The 20802-nt window shown below is 33.8% G+C and overlaps 2 protein-coding genes and 3 non-coding genes across 6 annotated transcripts; all 5 read right to left on the bottom strand.

The window, feature by feature from the left end:
• Nucleotides 1-5348: 5348 nt before the first annotated feature.
• Nucleotides 5349-5422, bottom strand: TRNAN-GUU (transfer RNA asparagine (anticodon GUU)). Its single transcript has one exon. It is a non-coding gene; the product is annotated as a tRNA-Asn (tRNA).
• Nucleotides 5423-6431: 1009 nt separating this feature from the next.
• Nucleotides 6432-6505, bottom strand: TRNAN-GUU (transfer RNA asparagine (anticodon GUU)). The gene has a single exon. It is a non-coding gene; the product is annotated as a tRNA-Asn (tRNA).
• Nucleotides 6506-7097: 592 nt separating this feature from the next.
• TRNAN-GUU (transfer RNA asparagine (anticodon GUU)) lies at nt 7098-7171 on the bottom strand. Its single transcript has one exon. It is a non-coding gene; the product is annotated as a tRNA-Asn (tRNA).
• A 366-nt stretch (nt 7172-7537) lies between these two features.
• On the bottom strand, nt 7538-11365 carry LOC141644294 (polygalacturonase At1g48100). The gene is made up of 8 exons (XM_074453789.1): nt 10998-11365; nt 10514-10642; nt 9941-10108; nt 9759-9800; nt 9460-9667; nt 8630-8711; nt 8315-8423; nt 7538-8118 (listed from the first exon to the last, which is right to left on the bottom strand). The coding sequence occupies exons 1-8, from the start codon at nt 11274-11276 to the stop codon at nt 7708-7710; spliced, it is 1428 nt and encodes a 475-aa protein (XP_074309890.1). The 5' UTR covers nt 11277-11365; the 3' UTR covers nt 7538-7707.
• Nucleotides 11366-15993: 4628 nt separating this feature from the next.
• Nucleotides 15994-20332, bottom strand: LOC141644295 (2-phytyl-1,4-beta-naphthoquinone methyltransferase, chloroplastic). 2 transcript variants are annotated; one of them, XM_074453791.1, is made up of 9 exons: nt 20053-20332; nt 19876-19940; nt 18737-18827; nt 18571-18659; nt 18337-18470; nt 18187-18248; nt 17314-17413; nt 16939-17085; nt 15994-16075 (listed from the first exon to the last, which is right to left on the bottom strand). In XM_074453791.1, exons 1-8 carry the CDS (start codon nt 20215-20217, stop codon nt 16985-16987), a joined length of 807 nt encoding a protein of 268 aa, XP_074309892.1. In that variant the 5' UTR covers nt 20218-20332; the 3' UTR covers nt 15994-16075; nt 16939-16984. The 2 variants fall into 2 exon arrangements, with proteins under 2 accessions (XP_074309892.1, XP_074309891.1); XM_074453790.1 differs by lacking the exon at nt 15994-16075 and having other exon boundaries at nt 16835-17085.
• Nucleotides 20333-20802: the final 470 nt, after the last annotated feature.

Genomic DNA, 20802 nt, shown 5'->3' with positions numbered 1-20802 from the left:
CTTTTATGCCTGTCATGCTTTGATGATATCCTGAATATAATTCAGAATTATATTATTGATAAAAGCAGCTTTAATTGAATTAATAATAAGGTTTGAATAATGAAAAATTGAAAGACAAAAGTGGTTAATTTGGATTCAAGTGAAGTATTACCAACATTAAAGTGACAATGTTTTCGGTCCACTTCACACTATGTCGTCGTCTCTTCTAACACTGCTTACTTAACAGTTAACAGTAGCAGTCTTGTTCTTTTCATTTTACTATTTAATTTTTTGTTGTTGTGATTGAATGTGTTCTTTGCTATGTATACCAACACCACTCGGAATCAGAGTTAGCTCAAGTGATAAAAGTTCTTTTATCTTAACTATAAAATTGGGATTTGATACTCACCCTTGACATAGTGCGGACTCATTTAACCAGAAGAAGTATACCAACACCACTTCTTAACTATATTTTGTAATTTATTTTGGACTATAGATCATAGTCAAGACTTTATGGTTTTGGTCAATGGGGCCAACTTGAAAATTTTTTAATTGCAAGTGCTTTTCAATTGACCATATTTGAGCCATTATTCATTGGGGGAAGACTTTAAAATAAGGGTTTTTTCCTTCTCGATTGTACCTGAAGTGACATGAAATATTTTATTTTCTACGTTATGTATTTTATTTTCTATAAATGGCCTATATGAAGTCGGTATTAAGGTTAGTCAAAATTTATTTGGTTAAAAAACTTTGACTTATCATAACGCTTACCATGAGTTCATAATGGAACATTTTATTTTCAAACTGAAAATCTTATCATAAATACACGATCAATTTGAAAAAAACAAAATATCACAACTTTTCAAACTCCTGATCAAAATTTTTGATCAGTTAGAGATTTTTTACAGAAAAATAGAGGTATAACTTAGAAAACTCAATAGTTAAGGCCAATGTATAAGTAAAGAAATCCTTAAAATTAAACAAGTATTCATTCGAAAACTAAAGTTACTAATATAATTGAAGATGGCCAAATAGGGGCAAATCCAGGATTTATAATGGTGTAGGAAACCTTAATTATTACTCAACATTTACGATTATCAATGCATTAGTTCACGGAACCGACAAACTTAACTAATGAAGGGTCAAAGCATGCATAATCAATGGTGTAACAAAAAAGGTCAATTTTCTCATGTTTTTCCAACAATGATAAGGTGAACTGGCCAATGATATTTTTGGAGCTGAACTTTTCAAAAGTTTTATTTTTTTTATGTTTAAGTGTGTGAATTTAGAAACTTTACAGTATATCTCATATTTTTTGAAACAAAATTCGAAAACTTTAGTACAAAGCTCAAATTCTAATTAACCATACAACTGGTGATATAATCTATTAATTATTTTCATTGTACATCACATGTAATTACTATCGTGTTTATAGCAAAATAACAAGACTGTGCACATCCGACTCCCTTCTCACAACATCCATTAACAAAGTATTCAACATTGCAAATAATATTGTTGTAGTACAATCTTACTTGGGTCTAGTAACAAAACAAGAACAACAAAAACATTTACCAAAACACAGGCGCCTGAGTAAGGTCCTACAAGAGAATTGCCTCAAATCATGATGAGATAGAATTTAGCTTGGCTTTTAGTGTGTGATTGTCTCGAAAACTTGTCAATTTGTCTAGTGCATCAAGAATGAAGAATTTTCAGTCAAAACGCAATTTAGCAATTACACATTTCTAATCATTATTTGATCCCCACATTTATATGATGATAACATTCACTTAAGAAACAATGTTATTACTATTTTTACTCATTTCAAGATTTATGTTCACCAATTAGCTTTGGCTTGAACGGCTCTATCTTTAATCCAGTCAATGAACTTACATGAAGTCAACTCTCACATTTTTGTTGGATTGTTTCATCTAATTTTTCGACAGTTAGTTTTTCAAGTTCCAGATAATTTTACCAAACAAATCATCAAATTAGTCGAAAAGTTAGCTGAAACCTACTTTAGAACTGATAAGATAACGAAGTATATATTAAAAATGTTTGACAACTAGCTGATATTTGGTAAAATAAGCTACTTTGGTCAAATAATGTTAACTTATTTCTCACATACTACCCTAGATATGTTTCATTTCAATTAACTTATAATCTTACGAAAAAAATAAGCAAGCTGAAAATTTGGTCAAATAAGGTAAATGAAATGACTTGCCAAACAGAGCTTTAACTTTCGATTATGTTGGCAATAATATGATCATACACTCGATCATTTTGAAAACACCGTATTAAATAATAGTCGTCAATTAGGTATAAAATACAAAAGTGTTACGAAAAATACATAAAAGTTCACGAGAAAAGTGGTATTCCAACAATTAATGACATGCCGTTTCTCCTAAGTATTTGTGTATGTTCTGGTTAAAGGAGTTAGGTTTAGAAAATATTATTTTATAATTTAAGTAATTTTTTAACCATTTTCATTCTTGTTTCAGTTTTGTAGTTCAAAGTGAATCTACCTTGAATTTGCTAAAGAGGGATACAAGAATAATCTTTTTGAAGAAAATTGCATTAAAATAAGTTGAAGAAAAAGTGAAGAGAAAGAAGGAATGTTAAATGTTAAAAGGGGAATACTTAGGTAAAGTAACTTGAAGGATGAAGTAGAGAATGTGTAGCAATTATTATGTCAAATAAAGTACAATCAGCTTTGTATGCTCCAGCTTAATTATCATGAAATTTAAAGTGAATAAAGGTGCCATCTTCTATGGCTTAATTTTAATTTTATCGTTTTTTTATATAGTGTATGATTCATGAAACTATTGAATGACTAACTCACACATTTCTAAGGTAAAATATTGTTGTAAATGAAAATTTTCTGAGCTATTAATTACAACAATATTAAAGATTGTGATCAATATTATATGACCCGTCCATATACAAGTTTAATATGAGTAATTACGTAATAGTATAATAGTATTATTTGTGAGACCGTCTAATGTAGAATATCATGAAATATAACGGTAATTATATTAACAACTAACAAAAATAAAAAAAGCGAAAAAGTAAATTAAGTAAAATAAACTATCTATATAGGTTTTACTATAAGAGCATTGAGAATGTAGCCGAGTTAAAATTCACGAGGGAAATTTTACTGCTATAGTGATCATACATACTCCCTCCATGTTTTTATAAATATGACGTTTTGCATTTACGAGTTAAGCCTTTGACTTTAATATTTACTAAAATATATTTGTTCAAAAAATATAAAAATGGTACCATTAAATTCCTTACGAAAAACTCGAATATACATATCATAATATTTAGTCTTATATTTTAAGAGATATTGAAGAGAGAAGGGAGTGTCTCGAAATGTGAGAAAGTCATATATAAAAAGATAGAGGGAGTACCCAACTCGAATCCGGACTAAACTGGATGGTATACACCAGAAAAAACAATAAGATTATTGTAAAACCGTCTCATATAAGAAATTGAGGATACCCAAGCCACAAGATGAATTGGATTAATTTTATTTTATTTTTTTTTTTAAAATTTGAGTACCATATTTTCCGGGAAAAAAGAAAATTTGTTGATGTGTGAAGTATGCATGCTTTAAGCAAATATCTAATGATGGGTTGCCAACTTGCCATGCCAAAACATACATGATCATCTTGATCATCAAGTATAGCATTATGGTGTCCTTCGTTTTTATTACACTACATTTCTATTTGTTAATATTTTATGGGAATTGTAACAAACATAATCATGATTTCATGCACATGTTTTGTTTTGATCATATGTGTATATAGATTGATAATTGTGAACAAAATTTGAAGATTTCGCCTACGAAACTTGTACGTTTTCGCCCGAAATCTGCGTTTGTTAACTTTCTTTCACAAATGGGCTTAGACGCCCAGTAACACCGCAAGAATCGACTATTACGTACAAGCGTCAATCTAAATTTTAATCATATAACGTATTCTGAAATAAAACTTCGCAAATTTATGATCGCGTATTATTTCAACTATCAGAGATCATTTTAAGACAGTCACAAAACCACTTTTGCAATCGGTTTCTTGATCTCACGTTTCACAAATCTCAAATCAACATAGTGGTTTCAGAAGCGGGGATGTAGCAAATTTCCCCCATAACTTATGTACTACGTGCAAATCAATCCCTTAAGTTTCACTTGTAGCAAATTAGCCCCATAAGTTTTCAAAAATGTGCAATTAAGCACAAATCAAGTTTTCTACCATTTTTTTAACTAAAACATATTATTTTCTATTATAAAAACCATTTTAAATATATCTATTAAAAGTTATATACAATATTTATATATTCAACGAAAAATGTGAACCAAATTTAATATGAAAAAATTTGATATGATCATGTAACTTTTTATCGTAACGTCACTAAAAATTCTCATATTACGAATATTTTTCGACCAAAATAATTAAAAAAAATATTTAAGCATGCTTTCTATTAATTAGACTTTTAGGATTAATATTTGATCAATAATATTGATTTTTAATAATAGTAAAATATATTTAATTTAGTAAATTTCATTCTTAAATTAGGATATGTGCTTAATTGCACATTGAGAGAGACTTATGGGGTCGATTTGCTACATTTAGAAGTTAAGGAGTTTAATTGCACATATCATCAAACTTATGGGGGTGATTTGCTATATTTTCCGTTTCCCGGGGGAATAAGAAGTTGGCTTAGACAGTGACGAACCCTAACTTTTGCTTCACTTTTGAATAGGGCTGAGCATCGGTCGAATATCAGACCGGACCTAAAAGTTTCGATCCTGGACCAGACCAAAACCAATTTTTCGATCAGTTCGGTTTTTGACCGAAAAGTACAATTTGTCGCTATTTAGTATATGATTATTAAATTTTAAATTCATCAAATAAAATAATATAGGTATTTGAACTATTGTTTAATTTAAATAATTGTTATAATTGAGTTTATAGTGAGATTTTAACGTAAAATATTCGATTCATTTACAAAAGTTTAATAAATAGACATGAATGCCATATATTTCGGTCCATTCGAACCGGACCTAAAATAACCGGTTTTGTACCGGGCCGGATCAAAAACCAAAACTTCAAAAAATAAGGACCGAGGATCGAACATAAAAGAATTCGCTCCGGACCAAATGGTCCGTTCTGGTCCGTTTCTAGACTTAGTCACTTAGCTCATTCCTACTAGTTATAAACCATTCTCACTTTTTAGATCACAAATTCACAAGTGAAGAATGAAGGGACGGCCCATTAATAAAATGGGCCGTTATTCTTTGTCGACCATCTGCCTCGGCCCAGATCACAAGGTCCTCTAATAGGGAAACTAGAAAATAAAAACAAAAACGCTAGAAGGAGGGCTTGAACCTCCGACCTTGTGGTTAACAGCCACACGCTCTAACCAACTGAGCTATTCCAGCAATTATTGATAGTCTTCTCTCATTGTATTTTTTTTATCAGTTAGTCTCATTGTAGACGGCCAGATCACAAGCAAGTTCCGCGAATTCCCCCTACTAGGCTACTACTAAGAGAATACAAATTCTCTTACTTTTCTATTCAAAAGGCATCTAGCTAAATAAGGTAACAAGTAAAAAAAATTCATTACATTATTATCTTTTCAATAAATATATTCTTATAATTAAACTCTAGTATTTTAATTAAAATTCATATTTATGACTTTTTCATTAAAATCCATAATTTATTATGATAATTTCCATTTCCATTGATATTATTCTTCATCACTAACACTCTAAAATTACGCAAACCTGCTTCTTATGCAGTCTTTAACATAATTATTGTCATCACGTACACCCGAAAATTACGTAAATCCGTTTCTTATATTATTATTCATCAGTTACACTCTAAATATGGTGTATATTTTAAAGGACGTAATAATTTTTATGTATTTTTTTAATTAAAAAAAAATATTAGTCTAATTATTAGTAAATCATCTTTTTTAGTGTGTGGTATACTGTTTTTACCTTTTTTTGTTATAAGGTTTCTACGCGTTTTAATTGGACTTTACAATTTTACACCACTTAATTGTAATTTAATGTCATAAATTAGTTTCATTCAATGATATAACATTATAGAGTTAATTTTTATATCAAAATAAAAATGGTTTAATGTCAAAAATAACTTAACTTAACATAAAAATGATATAACCTTCATTTTCTACCTCTTACTAAGATTATATTAGTACATTATAACATTAAAGATACCGTTAATTTAAGCAATTAATTTAATGAGAATGTCTATTTATAAAACAAAGCTAAAAATACTGTGTTGTAGCATGAGGATCTACACTAGTTTGAAAATAAGAAAATAATAAAAATGTATTTTTTTATCAATTAGTCTCAGTGTAGACGGGTCCAGATCACAAGCAAGTTCCGCAAATTTGAAAATATGAAAATTAAAAAAAATTAAAAACGCTAGAAGGAGGGCTTGAACCTCCGACCTTGTGGTTAACAGCCACACGCTCTAACCAACTGAGCTATTCCAGCTGTCATTGGTAGTCTTTTCTCATTGTATTTTCTTATAACTTAGTCTCATTGTACCCAGATCACAAACAAGTTCCGCGAATTTGAAAATAAGAAAATAAAAAAAAAATTATTTTTTTATCAATTAGTCTCATTGTAGACGGACCTAGATCACAAGCAAGTTTCGCGAATTAGAAAATAAGAAAAAAAAAAAAAACGCTAGAAGGAGGGCTTGAACCTCCGACCTTCAAAAATCAGGACCGAGGATCGGACCTAATAGAATTCGCTCTAGACCAAATGGTTCAGTCCGTCTAGTCCGTTTCTAGACTTGCTATTCCTACATTCTCACTTTCCGGCCTTCAAAAATAAGGACCGAGGATCGGACCTAAAAGAATTCGCACTAGACCAAATGGTTCGGTCTGACCGGTCCGTTTCTACTTTCTAGACTTTTTTGATCACACAACTCAGAAGTGAAGAATGAAGGGACGGCCCATTAATGAAATTTAATAGGACTGCGTATCAGTTTTAGTTTGGGCCGTTATTCTTTGTCCACCATCTGCCTCGGCCCAGATCATAGGGTCCGCTAATAAGGAAACTAGAAAATAAAAACAAAAAACGCTAGAAGGAGGGCTTGAACCTCCGACCTTGTGGTTAACAGCCACACGCTCTAACCAACTGAGCTATTCCAGCTGTTGTTGGTACTCTTCTCTTATTGTAATTATTTATTTATTATTATTCTCAACTTTTTCAAATTTTTTTTGTGTACATATTCAATTCTAACTATTTTTTTTTCCTGCATTTGCGCTTATGTGAGGCAGTTTTATATAATGAACATTTATTTATGTTCTTCAATATTTTTCCTTTTCGTTTTATCTATTTATACTGCGTCACATTATCTTAGTATAAACTCGTCTTTTTTTTTTTTGTTACAAATAAGCTAGTCTTTTTGTTGGGTGTTGAATGCTAATTATTAGATTAGACCCTTTTAAGTTCAATTTCTTTCATTTGTACGAGTCAGGAATCGTGATACTCAAAAGAATACTCTGTAATAGTCCTATAAAATCTTTAACATTCAAGGTAAGCAGCAGTAATTAAAACTTAAAAGAAAGTCCCCGTTAATATTAGCGGACTTTTGACATGTACAATATTTAATCAGGTGATAATCAAGAACACTACTGATACTAAACTAGAATCACCAATTCACCATGCATCTACCAGACTACCACTTATTGGCATACAGTATGATCATGGGACAATTTCGCTATCTTCGCAAATCTACCACTATCTCGTAGACAATAGTCTATACTAGCCGGAACCAAAGGAGCTTTTGTTGTGCCATAAGAATTGTAACATAACGCTTGCTGAAGTCCGTGGTTGACTGGAGATGGCTTCAATTGAATGTCGACAAGATCAACGTCGACACAAGGGACATCAGTGCTACAAGCTAGATGAATTGGTTGTGCAGAATAAGTCCCAACTATTGTATTGTATTTGATGTTGGATATTGCCACTGCGCCACTTTGGTTCTTGCAATGAACATTATTCTCGCAATAGAATTGGTCGATTATTAGAGGAACCTTGACGTCTGAAACTTGTATATTTGAGAATGTCACGTTTTTAACAGATCCGATACCACCCTATAATGGAAAATAAAGCACAAATTAGTACGATAACATAATACTCCTTCTGTCCCATCAATTGTTATCTATTGTCATTTTCTGTGAGGGGGATTTCAAACATGGATAACAATTGATTGGGACGGAGGGAGTATGTAATTCAGTAAATGCAAGTAAGAGGTACTTTTCAATAATTGCAAGTATTATGTATATCTACCGGCCATGTCTTGATCCTCACTCCATATAGTGTACTTTGCATGAAGATATCTTCGACGACAATATCAGATGCACACGCGATACTTTTATCCTTCCCTAGTCCTCCCAAACTGCATCCACGAAATCAATATGAATACTTACTAGAGGTTGTTAAAGACAGTAAATTTCGGACTTGTATGTTGGAATTAACATCAACATGTCAGTGTCTCAAAAGTTCACATATAGTGGCACAAGATGGGGATCGAATGTTCTAGCCATACCATTACAAAGTCGTGTGACACCTCTAATAATGAATCGAATAATTACTGATAATTACCTAATTCCATGGCCAGGACCGCAATTAATATGGTGCAAATGAATGTTAGAGCAACCAGTTTGAATGGATACACAGTCATCTCCTGTTTAAAAAAATGCATGGTGTTCCATTAGTTAATCAACATTATCCCTGAAGCAAAATCATAAAACTGCGAATAAATAATTCGACGAGTAATAATATAGTACAAAAATCCAGGTATGCAGTAGAAATAATTTTACAGTTAGTGGAGTTCAAAGGTACAAATTGGACCTGCTGGCCTGAGAGGACTCTTTTTCAGCACACACTTTTTAAAAGTTAGTTAAAAGTAACCGTTAGATGCATCCACTAACCGTTTCCAAGAAAGTTATTAAAATGGCCGGTGTGGTGGAACATAACTAACTACCCAACTAGATTCTGGTTGTCTAAACATTCCTTTTTCTCCACTTGAAGATTTTTAATGCAATTTCAAATGTGGGTTTACTCAATATAAGGTTAGTAAGTCATATCACAAAATGTAACAAATTCGAGCGAGGTTTAAGGTACAGATTACGTTTAAATTATAAATAAACTTAGCATCTACAAATTAAATATATGGCCTTAAACATCCAAGAACATTCACTTTATAAGAGCGTACATTTCCGAACACATGTCAAGAACTTTACCTATCCTTGAGAAGTAAACAAGATTTTTTCTAGAATAACATGCAGAGTTATTTTTTACCGTTTAATGACCCATAAAATTTGCATGTTAGCGAAATTGTGAAAAAAATAAAGGGTCAGTGGGAGCAGGCAAGGCGTTAAATAAGTTACCATACATGAAAAGATCTGTATGAATATGGAAATCGCACGTACCACATCCAATGTTAGAATCATGGATTTCAACATCTTTAGTGTTTTGAAGATGAATACCATCAGTGTTAGGGCTATCTTCTGGTGACGAAATGGTGACATTGATGACCTCTACTCCTATGGAATTATCAAATTTCAGATGGCAAAGTGGACTGTTTTTGATCGTAATATCACGAACTATTACATTGTTGCTAGCGTAAAATCTCAATGCCTGACAAAAAAAAAATATAATAAAGTCAACTTTAAAGGAACTACATGCTTGGAACATGAGTAGATGGAAAATAAGTTCAGGAGTCACTTACTGTAGGTTTCATGCTTGGAACATGAGTTGATGGAGAATTCTTCTGCAAATCACCCACACAAACACGTCTCAAGTTAATACGCTATGCATTCTAGCATAATGCATAAAATATTTTCATGCATATTCTATGTATTCAAGAAGAAATCACATTGGTAAGTGCAATGTGTATGTAAGCAAACTTACCTTATCTGCCGTGGACTGCGAGGAAGACCACCACTTAGAGCCCTGACCGTTAACCACTCCGCTGCCTTGGATGGTAAAGTTTTGGACCCATTTGATATTAATCCATTGAAATAGATCAGATTTTGCCCATGAACTTACTTCTGGAGGTGCTAACAATGTTCCATCTATCTGCACATTTTCACAAAGTACAGTATTGCTGTTGATTAAACTATACTCCATCCTTCCCATGCTTGATTATTTAATTTGCATCTCTTGATAGTTTCCATTTACATATGGCTCTATTAAATAACTCTGCATTTTAAAGTTCACGCAAAAGATAGTAATGGCCACACGAGGGACTGCTTAATCCATCCCAATTACCTGGTCACAGGAGGACTCTTTTAGGCACTGGAATAAGGTAGTGTCATGTATAAATATACTTTCATTTTGGATTTACTACTAATATCTCCAAATAAGGAGAACAGTTATTGTAGACTGGTAGTGTATTGTGAAAAAGTACATTAGAGGTTAAAACTGAGAGCCGAAGACAAAGGGTGATAATATAAACATATGAAATAGTAACAGTTATCAAACCTGCAGAGCAAGCTGCGGCATGCAAGGTCCTAAGAGGCTTATAGGCTTAATGAAGAAACTGTATCCTGAAGGAACTTCCACAGTTGCTCCTGTTACTTTGCATGCAGCTTGCCATGTTCGTAAAAATGCCTATATCAAGTGTGAATCACAAACGGAGAGAATAAATACAAAACTTAAGTCATTGCACACAAATCCATCAACTCGTATAGTTTTTCATGATTTGTAATCCATGTTGAAAAGCAAATCCAACATGATCACATATGGTCGACAGTCTATCGGAGCAATTAGTGTGGTATGTGACCATTATATAGATACAGTCATTAGTCCATTACCCTTAATACGAAATGAACATAACACAAAGTGAGACTCTTGTATGCAAACAACATATACAACAATCTCTTATAAAATTTGTTTTTGAACTGTTCGAGATATCAGCAAAACTAAATAATGGTCATTTCTAGCTCGGAAAAAGGAACAGAACTACCTTAGAATCATCAGTGGCACCGTCGCCTTTTGCTCCGAAAGAGAGGACATTAAAGCTACCTGAGATTGCTGGAGAAGAATCAGATGAAGGTGGAGGTGGTATTGGTGGACTTTTACAAGAATGACTAGGTTTTCCTTTCCCGTGTTTATGTTTTGTATGTTTATTATGACTTATGGCATAGTTCTTCCGAGCCTCTGTCGAGATAACAGAAAATGCGATATGAAGAGTTGTTAGGATTATCCCTAGATAAATAATGGAAAACCACTTGCCACTCTTCATAACTAACTAATTTCTGTACTTTTGATGGTTACTATTTTTTTTCCAAGTATTTGGTGCAGGAGTTGTGTTTTTGAGGTCACAATGCTGGTCAGCTCCTTATATAGCTTGAGGCAAGAGGGAAGTATTATTTTCATATAAAATATAAATACATGAAAGAAGTCAGAATATAATCATGCTAAGGCCGAAATTTCATAGATGTTATATACTTAACTTTACTCAGGCTCGCTGACATGGTATTGGAGGCGACATGATGTGGACTGTCTCACACTCTGTTTCAAAAATTAAGCGACACGCAAATACAGTCAGCTCGTACCTTGATCAATTAGTAGATACGGAGTAAAATATCTAAATTACTCATGCTAGAGGGACCAAAAACACAGAAACGATGCTTAATATCAGTCATCGGTGTCGTGTCAGATTTTGGTGTCTTTGTCGAGCCGGACATGCAATACATTGCCAAGTGAAGAGTTGAACATAGGATGTTAGTTATCTTACATTTTGTAATAGGTTTATATGTAATGCCATATGATAAAAACACAGTACAATCGAATTCTGAGCATAAACTTTTGGAAATTTATAGGAGTTATAATAACAAAAAAGCTGCTATTTACAAATTAGAAGCGTGAATTTTCTTAACTATCTAGAATGGAAGTTATAGAACCAACAATAACCTAATACAAGCATGAAGTACTTAAAAAGTGACTCGAGCCGTGGCGTTTGTAGGCCAATTCAGCACTGTCTTTGTCCATATAAAAGGACATTTGTTCAATTCACATCAGTTTAACTCAATCCATGAAATTATTTCCTGAAATTCCGACAAGCTTTACCTAATGTTGTGGTCAGTCTTGTCATCTATAATAATTTCAGTTTATTCAAAGAATTTCTATAAAAAAAACTTCGATGCTCGGTAGTGAAAGTGGATGGTATAGAATGTATAATTTCTAAGCTAGGACAAACCAATTGAAGATTTACATTTCTTGTAGCTAATTGTGTAAAAATGACTATATTGGTAATTAAGCCTACCTTAACATAGATACATTTCTAAAAGCCTAACTAATAAAGACAAGACATTGGGTATGATTGATTATGGTTCTAGCATTTTAATATGTTTTGACTAATTGCCAACCTTTACTTTGGATAAAAAGTAAGTACAACGAAGAATCACAAACTTGTTTACATAATTATCAATTACATATACTCCAAATAATCATCCACATTCTTGGATTATATGCTAGTTCAATTGAACCATTATAATCAACCGGTATATACTCCCTCAAATTCAATAGATTATATACGTACTCCTTTTTTGGCAGGTTCAATAGATTCTTTACATTTTTTTTCTAGCTAATTTGCTTAACATAGTCATATACGTTATCCACTTATATGTAATTTCCTGAAAAAAGGCACCAAAAGCAAATGTAAAAAACCTACTCCGTAAGAAACAAACAGTCTCCCTTTAAGACGACTATATTTCCTTTTAAGTGTAAAACAACCAGATATTACCCTATATAGGTAGATGGGATAAAAGTTTGTCATTCACTAGCCATTCTGCTTTTTTTTCATCCATCTATTTGACCCGTTTTATTGTTTAAAGACGGGTGTCCTGTTCCTCTTAAACAAGAATTTTGTGTTAAAGGGAATGAAGTAATATATATTACTCCGTAGCTGTTAGATTAATTTGAAGGTGTATTATTTCTAAAGCTTTTCACTTCTCTTTTGGTACATTCCTCAAGCTTTTGTTGTGCATCGTGTTATGTCCTTGTTGGCGCAGTATATAAAGTTGTAAACTGCTAATAGTTTATTACTACAGATAGTGTATTATAAAGTGGTAAACTGCTAAACTATTGGTATGTTTTATACGGAGTACTTCATACTTCATCAGATACACGACAAGAATGCAAGCAAACAAATAGTACATCAGTTGTCAATTTGTCGTGGAACATACGAGGAAATACAGTTAGCATACTTTTTCCAAGATGAAAATTAAGAATTAATCAAAGCTAAGAGACAATCACAAGAATAAAATATAAATATTATTATCTACTTTGTCACACTTTTACAGGCTTAACTCAACTTTATTGAACTTGTTTAATGTTTAATTTTATTAATATTAAGCTTCACTTTGCTGAAATTTATGAACAAAATATACTACTCAACTTGATACATAGTATTAGTACTGTAGTAATTAACGGAACTATACTGAATTGAATAAATGAAACTAATGATAATGACGGTATTAGACTTAGGATAATCTAATAAAGTGAAAACTAAATAAATTAAACATAGCTACATGAAATAGATAGTTGTTTTCGTAAGAATGTTGTATGGTACAACATTGTTATCACTTATCATTGCCGAACATAGTAGGGGTATGTTGTACCAGTCATGAGCCTCTCCAGTTTCCCCCTCCATTACCTAATCAATAGTCGAGATTTAATCTTAACCAAATATACTCCCTTCCCATTCCCTCTCTCCATTAACTAATTCATTTTGGACTACTGATCCGATAATGGACCCTCCATTTCCTCCAAACAAATTAGAGAGCATCCTAATTTCTGTTGTACGAGTACAACTTACTAATCCAGACCATTTTATTTAGGCCTTTGTGTACTAAATGCTAAGTCAATATTGCACCAACTTTTTCTTTATTGAACTTCGCTAAATTTTAACCCAGAATTTTTCTTCTACCACGCATAATTGCATATTGAAAAACTTTCTAAAAGAAAAAAGAGCAATCTTAAATTAGCTAACTCTACATAATTAGAAATAAAGGGGCAATCAAAGCTTTCTAGGAAAGACTAAAAATAACCAAAAACAATAGCTCTATACCTATGTAAAAATATACAAGGACGATAATTCAGTTGGTTTGGTGGTGGGTGGGTACCCTTAAATTACAGGCGCTTGATAACGGACCCTTTTTAAGAAGGTGGGTTGCATGTTGAAGACGTAGGCAAAACTATTACTAGTAAAAGCCTTGATAAGTTAGGCCTTTCTTTATACTTGCACGCCGTGGACCCTACACCTAAATGGGACGGTGTTGCACTACTGGTGATTAGGCTAAATTTACTACTGTGTGCAAACTTTTGTCATCCCATTTGTTTTTCTATCAATCTAGCCACATATAACTAGCACAATATCAAGTCATTTGTATATTAACACCACGGAGTCGGAGTCGGAGTCGTATCGTAATTTTGTAATTTTCCAAATTCTTGCAAGGGTTTGGTTCCTTATTGCCTCTCCTTCCCCCACACAGTATAATTAACCAATATTGGGAGCTAGGTAACTGATCAGTCTCCGTCGCCAAATAATCAACATGATTGTTTGTGAGTAACTGCAACCTATCGTTTACAAAAACCCCAGTTCTCCACCATCAAACCAAACCATGACATAATTGGTGCAAACATCACTACCATAAGGAAAGAATAATCAAACATATGGCATTGTACGTAGTACCTCCATCCATCTGAACTACAGCAGCTCCACGAGTCTCTGCTTTCATATCATCTTTAAAATGTTGTGATAGTCCATTAGGCTCATAAAATGGCAATTCTCTAACAACACTCCAATTTATAGGAAGATATAGCTACCTTATGGACCACGATCTCTTAACACTCCCTCACATATCTGCTTTCATATCATCTTGCAAATGTTTATCCATTCTTAGACTTCACAAAAACAATATCTCCGGCACATTTTCAGGCACATTTTCATTTGAACAAAACAAAACCCGCAAGGTTCTATTAAGGAATCGGTTAGCGTTAGAAGGAATGAAGGATAGCCAATAGACTAGTAAACAAATCCTCGCTTATTTAAATTTGTAACACGACGTACGAAACTAAAAGCTATTCAAGTATACTCCAGTGTACAGAGTATCACTTACAGTCATATCTGATTGGGGTTCATGATGAGGAAAATAGACTTTCCTGTAATTCAACTAGATGGTATAGGTTTTAAAGTGAATCTATGAAACTGCTAGGCCGTGGCTTAGCAAAATAATGCCATAAAGCACAACATATGTAGCCTTTTTTTCTTCATGTTTCTAATATCAACGGTATTATAGAGGATTCAATGTATTCGTTGTACCAACCTGATTTAAGAATTTATTTCTCTTTTGATCAGGAACATGCTTGTAGAGTACCTGCATTGGCAAAAACAAGAGTTAAAGAAGTTAGCAAACAATTACTGAAAAATAAGCTAAAATTATCCAAGACACAATCGAGGTTCAGAAGAAATCCACATGCAGTAAGTAAAGTAAACAGGTACTCCGTATTTGCTAATTAATCAAAAGTCAAATTTGCATATATGGGTGACCATGTTTTCAACCTTGATCCGTGAGCTAATTAAGTCAATAGCTTCATAATGCAAGCAGGATTACTTAATAGCCGTTACAACTCTTCTACAAGTTACCATAAGCCATAAGGAGGCCGTCAAAAAACGGTCTTAGACTAAAAAAATATGATCGGGAATCCTCTGTGAACAGGATAGCTTTCTCATTCTTCCTTTAATAAATCCAGATAAGAAGTGCTTATACCTCAATGATGAACAAAGCCACTTATTATTCCATCCTTCCTCAGCTCCTAGCTCTGATGACCGCTTTCTTCTTTCTGAAAGTATCAAAGGCGGACCAATATAAACCTTTAAGTCTTCTTGTCTATAAGCTCCTGTCCAATTAAAACCTTGATTGCTTAATCTTTGATATTCAAGTGACGAAAAATACCTTATATAACAAAAGTCTCCTCGTTTTTTGCAGCTCAGAACTGGTGCATGTTACGCAATCCTCTGCCATAAAGAACACTAAGCTGGAAGAAAATACACAACATAGCGATTGGAGCTGTCAAACCGTTAGTTTAACTTCATGAAAACAAAAGAACGAGGATAAACCAGCATAGATAGATATAAATGGCAGATGTCTACAGCATACAGGTCCTTCTGTTAGAGAGGGTAACAGGAAGTAATAAACAGACAAAACGCAGTTACTAGTGTAAACTTTCTAACTGCTAAGCATTTTTGACAAAGCTCTTCAGAAGAAAAATTTTGAAGTTAGATTTCTATGCAACAAGGAGTATCAATGATATGCACATCAATGCCAAGGGCAGTTCAAATGTCGAAGACTAGCGTTTTCCTACTAGTTAAATATTTGACATATCACAGAAGTGGGATCTTAACAAAAATTTAAGAAAAAATCTAATATTTACCATCTGTTATTGGATTTATCGTCTTTTATCACCACTCTAGAATATATCTCACTGTTAGGTAGGTGAAACTTGTAACTTCTACGACCAGAAGATACTTTTCTAGTCAGGTAATTTCAGCCACTGTGAGAGCGTGCTTCAGACAGAGAGACTATCAGGTCGAATGCATGCAACTCATCTTTAAAATCGTTTGTTACAGCAGTTTCTCTCTGATTTCGTGTTCAAATAATCTGACAAACAAAGTTATTGGAGCGGAGACAGGAGCGTTATGAAAAATTAGAAAAAAATATTCCGTATATACTGAATGCAATCTACAATTTATCTACATCTTGGCACAGTAGAAGAAACTAATTACAAGAAAAAAATGAAGTAAATAGCAATGCAAGAATCGAGATGGCAATTAGCATCAAAACATTAAAAGTCGTATACATTTAAATTCATAAATTATGCAACAGAACAAATTTAAGCACCAGAAAAGCCTAAAGTGAAGCAGTGATGTATGAAGCACAGGATCTTTCAATGAGTAACCACCAGATTTCCCATTTGTCCAAAGCCAATCTCATAGAATTTGGCATCAGAAAACCCAGTCATAAGAGCCATCTGCTCCTGTTCCTTTCCTGCGAAGGCAGCCAGAGATAATTTTTACAGCTCTATTCAAGTATTCGTTTTATATATTCAATCTAAATCCACTTCTCTCCTGCAGCTGAATAGGGAAAATTCTAGTTCGGAGTATTTAACAAACAAAAGAAAGCCTAGTACAGCAGCTCCCAGTTAGAATTGTAGGGGAGTATTAACATCCATGCAAACGATGTTCCGCAAAGACAAGATACAGTCATTAAACTGACCTGTTAAAAAACCCTGAATTGAGCTTTTGAGATATTTATACTCATCAGCCACGCCATATCCAGTAGCAATTGGAACAACAACATTGTCTAGCGCCCACTCCTAGCAAAAAAAAAATCAATATGAAAATCAAGCCACTTCTTCATCATGAATAAATAGATGTGCATATGCTTCTTTAATAGAGAAAAATATGTGACATCGCTCTATAAGATCGTATAAATCAAATTTAAAGTCCTTAACAAGGGGAAATAAATGAAAATGAAAATGAAAACAAGGACAACTGAATTAAAAGATATGCGTAGTAGCTAAAGGCCACTTTTTATTCTACAAAGCTACATTCTTATACCAAACAACAATATCAACAACGTCAGAGCATGAAACCTAAGATGATTTGGGTCAACTGACACGAGACAACCTTTGAAACCATCACACTCATCGCTAGCTCACAAAAATTAAAATGAAAGAAAAATAATAGGGAAAAGGGAAAGAGAAACATGATAGATAGTGGATAAAAGGAAACATTCTTGTACACAAAATTGCATAATATTGCTAACAGTAACCAGAATCACAGAGACATACTCCTATTTTTCCAACAACAGCATACACATATTCAAAGACAGAAAACGAATACAGGTGAAGAATACCACAAATGCTAATCACAAATAAACTCATATTTATACTAGTCAACTTTAATTCATTGTTTGGATACAAAAGAGGGAGGGAAGGGGAATGGGCCTTGTTGTTTTGCCTCCAAGGCTCCATATCTTTCCTATGTTAGGACGAGATTTGATTAGGCATGTAGAACGGAAAATGAATTTCTCACCCCTCCCTCCAAATCCCTCCATCCAAAGTCCAGACACAGAGTAAAGAAATACCTGAACTAAACCACTGATAGGTTCCGTGCTTTTGTTGAAATCAAGGATGGAAGCCCTGCAACCTGATATATAATTTCACCACTGAACAATGTAAGAGAGACACTTAATTAATAAATAACTTATTATGTAGTAGGAGAGGTTATAAGGAACCTGGTTTGAGAACTCGAAAAATCTCTTCTAAAGCTCTTTTTCTATCTTGTACATTCCGCAATCCATAACCCATTGTGATGGCGTCAAAAGAAGCCTCCGGGAATGGTAAATCAAGTGCATCACCTTCCAGCCACCTGGGATACATTTGACATGAAATTAGTATCTCTTATGTGATTGTTATAGCAAAAAATAATCTCAAAAAAGATCACTGACCACAGAATAGCTAGTACTCACTCTATGTTTCTGTAGCAAGGGCTTAATTTCAGCTGCTGGCGGGACGAAGCAACTGACAACAGCTCCTCCGAAAAATCAAGACCAACCACCTGCAAGAAGGCCCAAATTATGACCACATTCACCTCAGAATAGCTGCATTTTATATATATGGAGAAATAGACTGGACCTGTCCATCGACACCAACTTTTTCCGAAACCAAAAATGTCAGGTCTCCACTTCCGCAGCATATGTCCAGCACCCTATCCCCTTTTTTCGCTCTGTTACCAAATTCAAATGTAAATTAAACATGGCATTCAAGAGACTAAGGTGCTCCATGTAAAAGTAATCTTTTGGTCATGAAGAGAAGCATTGTAGCAGTTTTGCATTACATAACTTATTTTTGAATGGCGCAAAGTGCACCAAAGCGATAGTGGCTGTGGTGGCTAGGCACAAGGATCAAGGCAAAGCTGTGCAGCTCATGCAAATGGCGAACATTTGATTACCTAGTAAACTATGTGTACAATTGATACACCCTCAAAGAGAGTCTTGTTTCCCACGGTCCACAAATGCTACTTGCTCTACTCTTGCACTCATCCGGACTGCCCAAGAGCATAATCTTTCTTTTACAAGCGAAACAACCGAAAAACTAAAATGTCACTTTCCTAGTTTACGACTTTACGACACTCTAATTCTCCCCAGACTAATATATTGGGCGAGAGTTGCCACAACATTCATCAAGTCTAATGATATATTTACAAGAACACGAGCTCAATTTCCATTACACTATTTCATTTTACGAAGCTTATTGCTATCCAACACCAAACTGTCCAAATTCGCAATTTGAACTCACCCTTCCTTTTTAACTTTTACCGACTAAGCTGACTAACATGAACATCAAAACCGCTCTTGACACCAAACACTAAAATTAGCTATAAGAACCACTTCCTTCCTTCTAACTTCACCAACTAAGCTCACTATCATTCAAAACCGCTCTCGGCACCAAACAATAAAATTTGCAATGCGAAATCCTCCTTCCTTTTAATTTTACCGACTAATCTAACTAACATCCAAAACCGCTCTCACCATCAAACAATAAAATTAGCAATGTGAACTCCTCTTTCCTTCTAACTTTACCGGCTAAGCTAACTAACATCTAAAACCATTACGTCGACAAAATACGAGCACTAACAATCAACCCTAAGCAACAAATTCTTGAATTCATCAAATAAAACAGTACAAAAATCAAACATTACTGATAATAACAAATAATCACAACATATCGAAACTGTAACTACTGTAATTAACGAAGAATGAAGAAATAATTACCCGCTCCAAGAGACCGCCATGCGCTTCCAAACACGATGTTGTCCCAAGCTTAGCAAATCATTCAACTGTTGAATTACTCATAATTTCAGTTAAATTCAAGTTCAAAATAAATTAATTTAAAAGAAAAAAAAAAGGAAATTACAAAATTCAAGTAAATTATGACGTCGTCGTGCTTACGTAATCATAAACCGGCGAAATACGGTTGAAAATATCTCTCCGGTCGCCGGAACATCTCACTGGAGTAATTTTCCGACGAATATTAAATGTAGGCGGCGGAATTACGGCAGCGCGTGAGTAGTGAGGTGCGAAAAGCGCCACCGCGTGCGGTGGCAGTGACGTCATATTCAGGATTTTATCGTTTTAATTGATTTTTTTTTTGGGATTTGAGTGGATATTTTATTTTATTGGGCTTGTTTGTGGATGAAAGATAGTATAGAGAACTAGAGAAGGTCGATATGAAGCCCAGTTATGTTTACGTTGTGATTAGTAGCCCAATAGGAGATGGGTTTACAAGTCTAATTCTCAAAGACGAATTCTCCCATGAGACGGTCTTTGTATTTTTTGTTAACAATAATACTTGTGTAAAGCGGTTTTACACAAATTTTCATAAAACGGGATTTTTTAGGAATCACTTTTTATTCACTAATAGGGTTTTGTTTGGTTCCGTTTGATAGCTATATTAGAGTAAAAACGTCTTACACAAGACTAACTCCTTTTATTTTAGAGTATTTACGTACATGAAAGTAAAGTGTGTTGTAACTTCTTATTCCAAGCAAATGACCATGGTTTAAAATTTACTATAAGCAAATTTGGGTTACATGAATTGAGCTCAACTCGAGCCACGAACCGAGCTCGAGCCATACCTCCAATGTCAAGCTCGAGCTCGAGCCCCAAGCAGGTTTTCGCGCTTTTCGAGCTCGGGCTAGG

The sequence above is a fragment of the Silene latifolia genome, chromosome 2 (genome assembly GCF_048544455.1).
Source record: "Silene latifolia isolate original U9 population chromosome 2, ASM4854445v1, whole genome shotgun sequence".
Lineage (NCBI taxonomy): Eukaryota > Viridiplantae > Streptophyta > Magnoliopsida > Caryophyllales > Caryophyllaceae > Silene > Silene latifolia.
Note: the sequence above shows the minus strand (reverse complement) of the source record. Positions and strands in the feature narration are given on the sequence as shown.

What these genes read in the sequence shown, in the direction of transcription:
- LOC141644294 (XM_074453789.1), bottom strand. Translation starts at nt 11,276, where the DNA reads ATGAAGAGTGGCAAGTGGTTTTCCATTATTTATCTAGGGATAATCCTA. An exon ending in CGCAGTCCACGGCAGATAAG is followed by an intron (nt 9,801 to 9,940) that starts GTAAGTTTGCTT and finishes GGTGATTTGCAG; the next exon opens with AAGAATTCTCCATCAACTCA. An exon ending in TTCCAAGCATGAAACCTACA is followed by an intron (nt 9,668 to 9,758) that starts GTAAGTGACTCC and finishes TTTTTTTGTCAG; the next exon opens with GCATTGAGATTTTACGCTAG.
- LOC141644295 (XM_074453791.1), bottom strand. Translation starts at nt 20,217, where the DNA reads ATGACGTCACTGCCACCGCACGCGGTGGCGCTTTTCGCACCTCACTAC. An exon ending in ATGGCGGTCTCTTGGAGCGG is followed by an intron (nt 18,828 to 19,875) that starts GTAATTATTTCT and finishes ATTTGGTAACAG; the next exon opens with AGCGAAAAAAGGGGATAGGG. An exon ending in AAGTTGGTGTCGATGGACAG is followed by an intron (nt 18,660 to 18,736) that starts GTCCAGTCTATT and finishes GCCTTCTTGCAG; the next exon opens with GTGGTTGGTCTTGATTTTTC.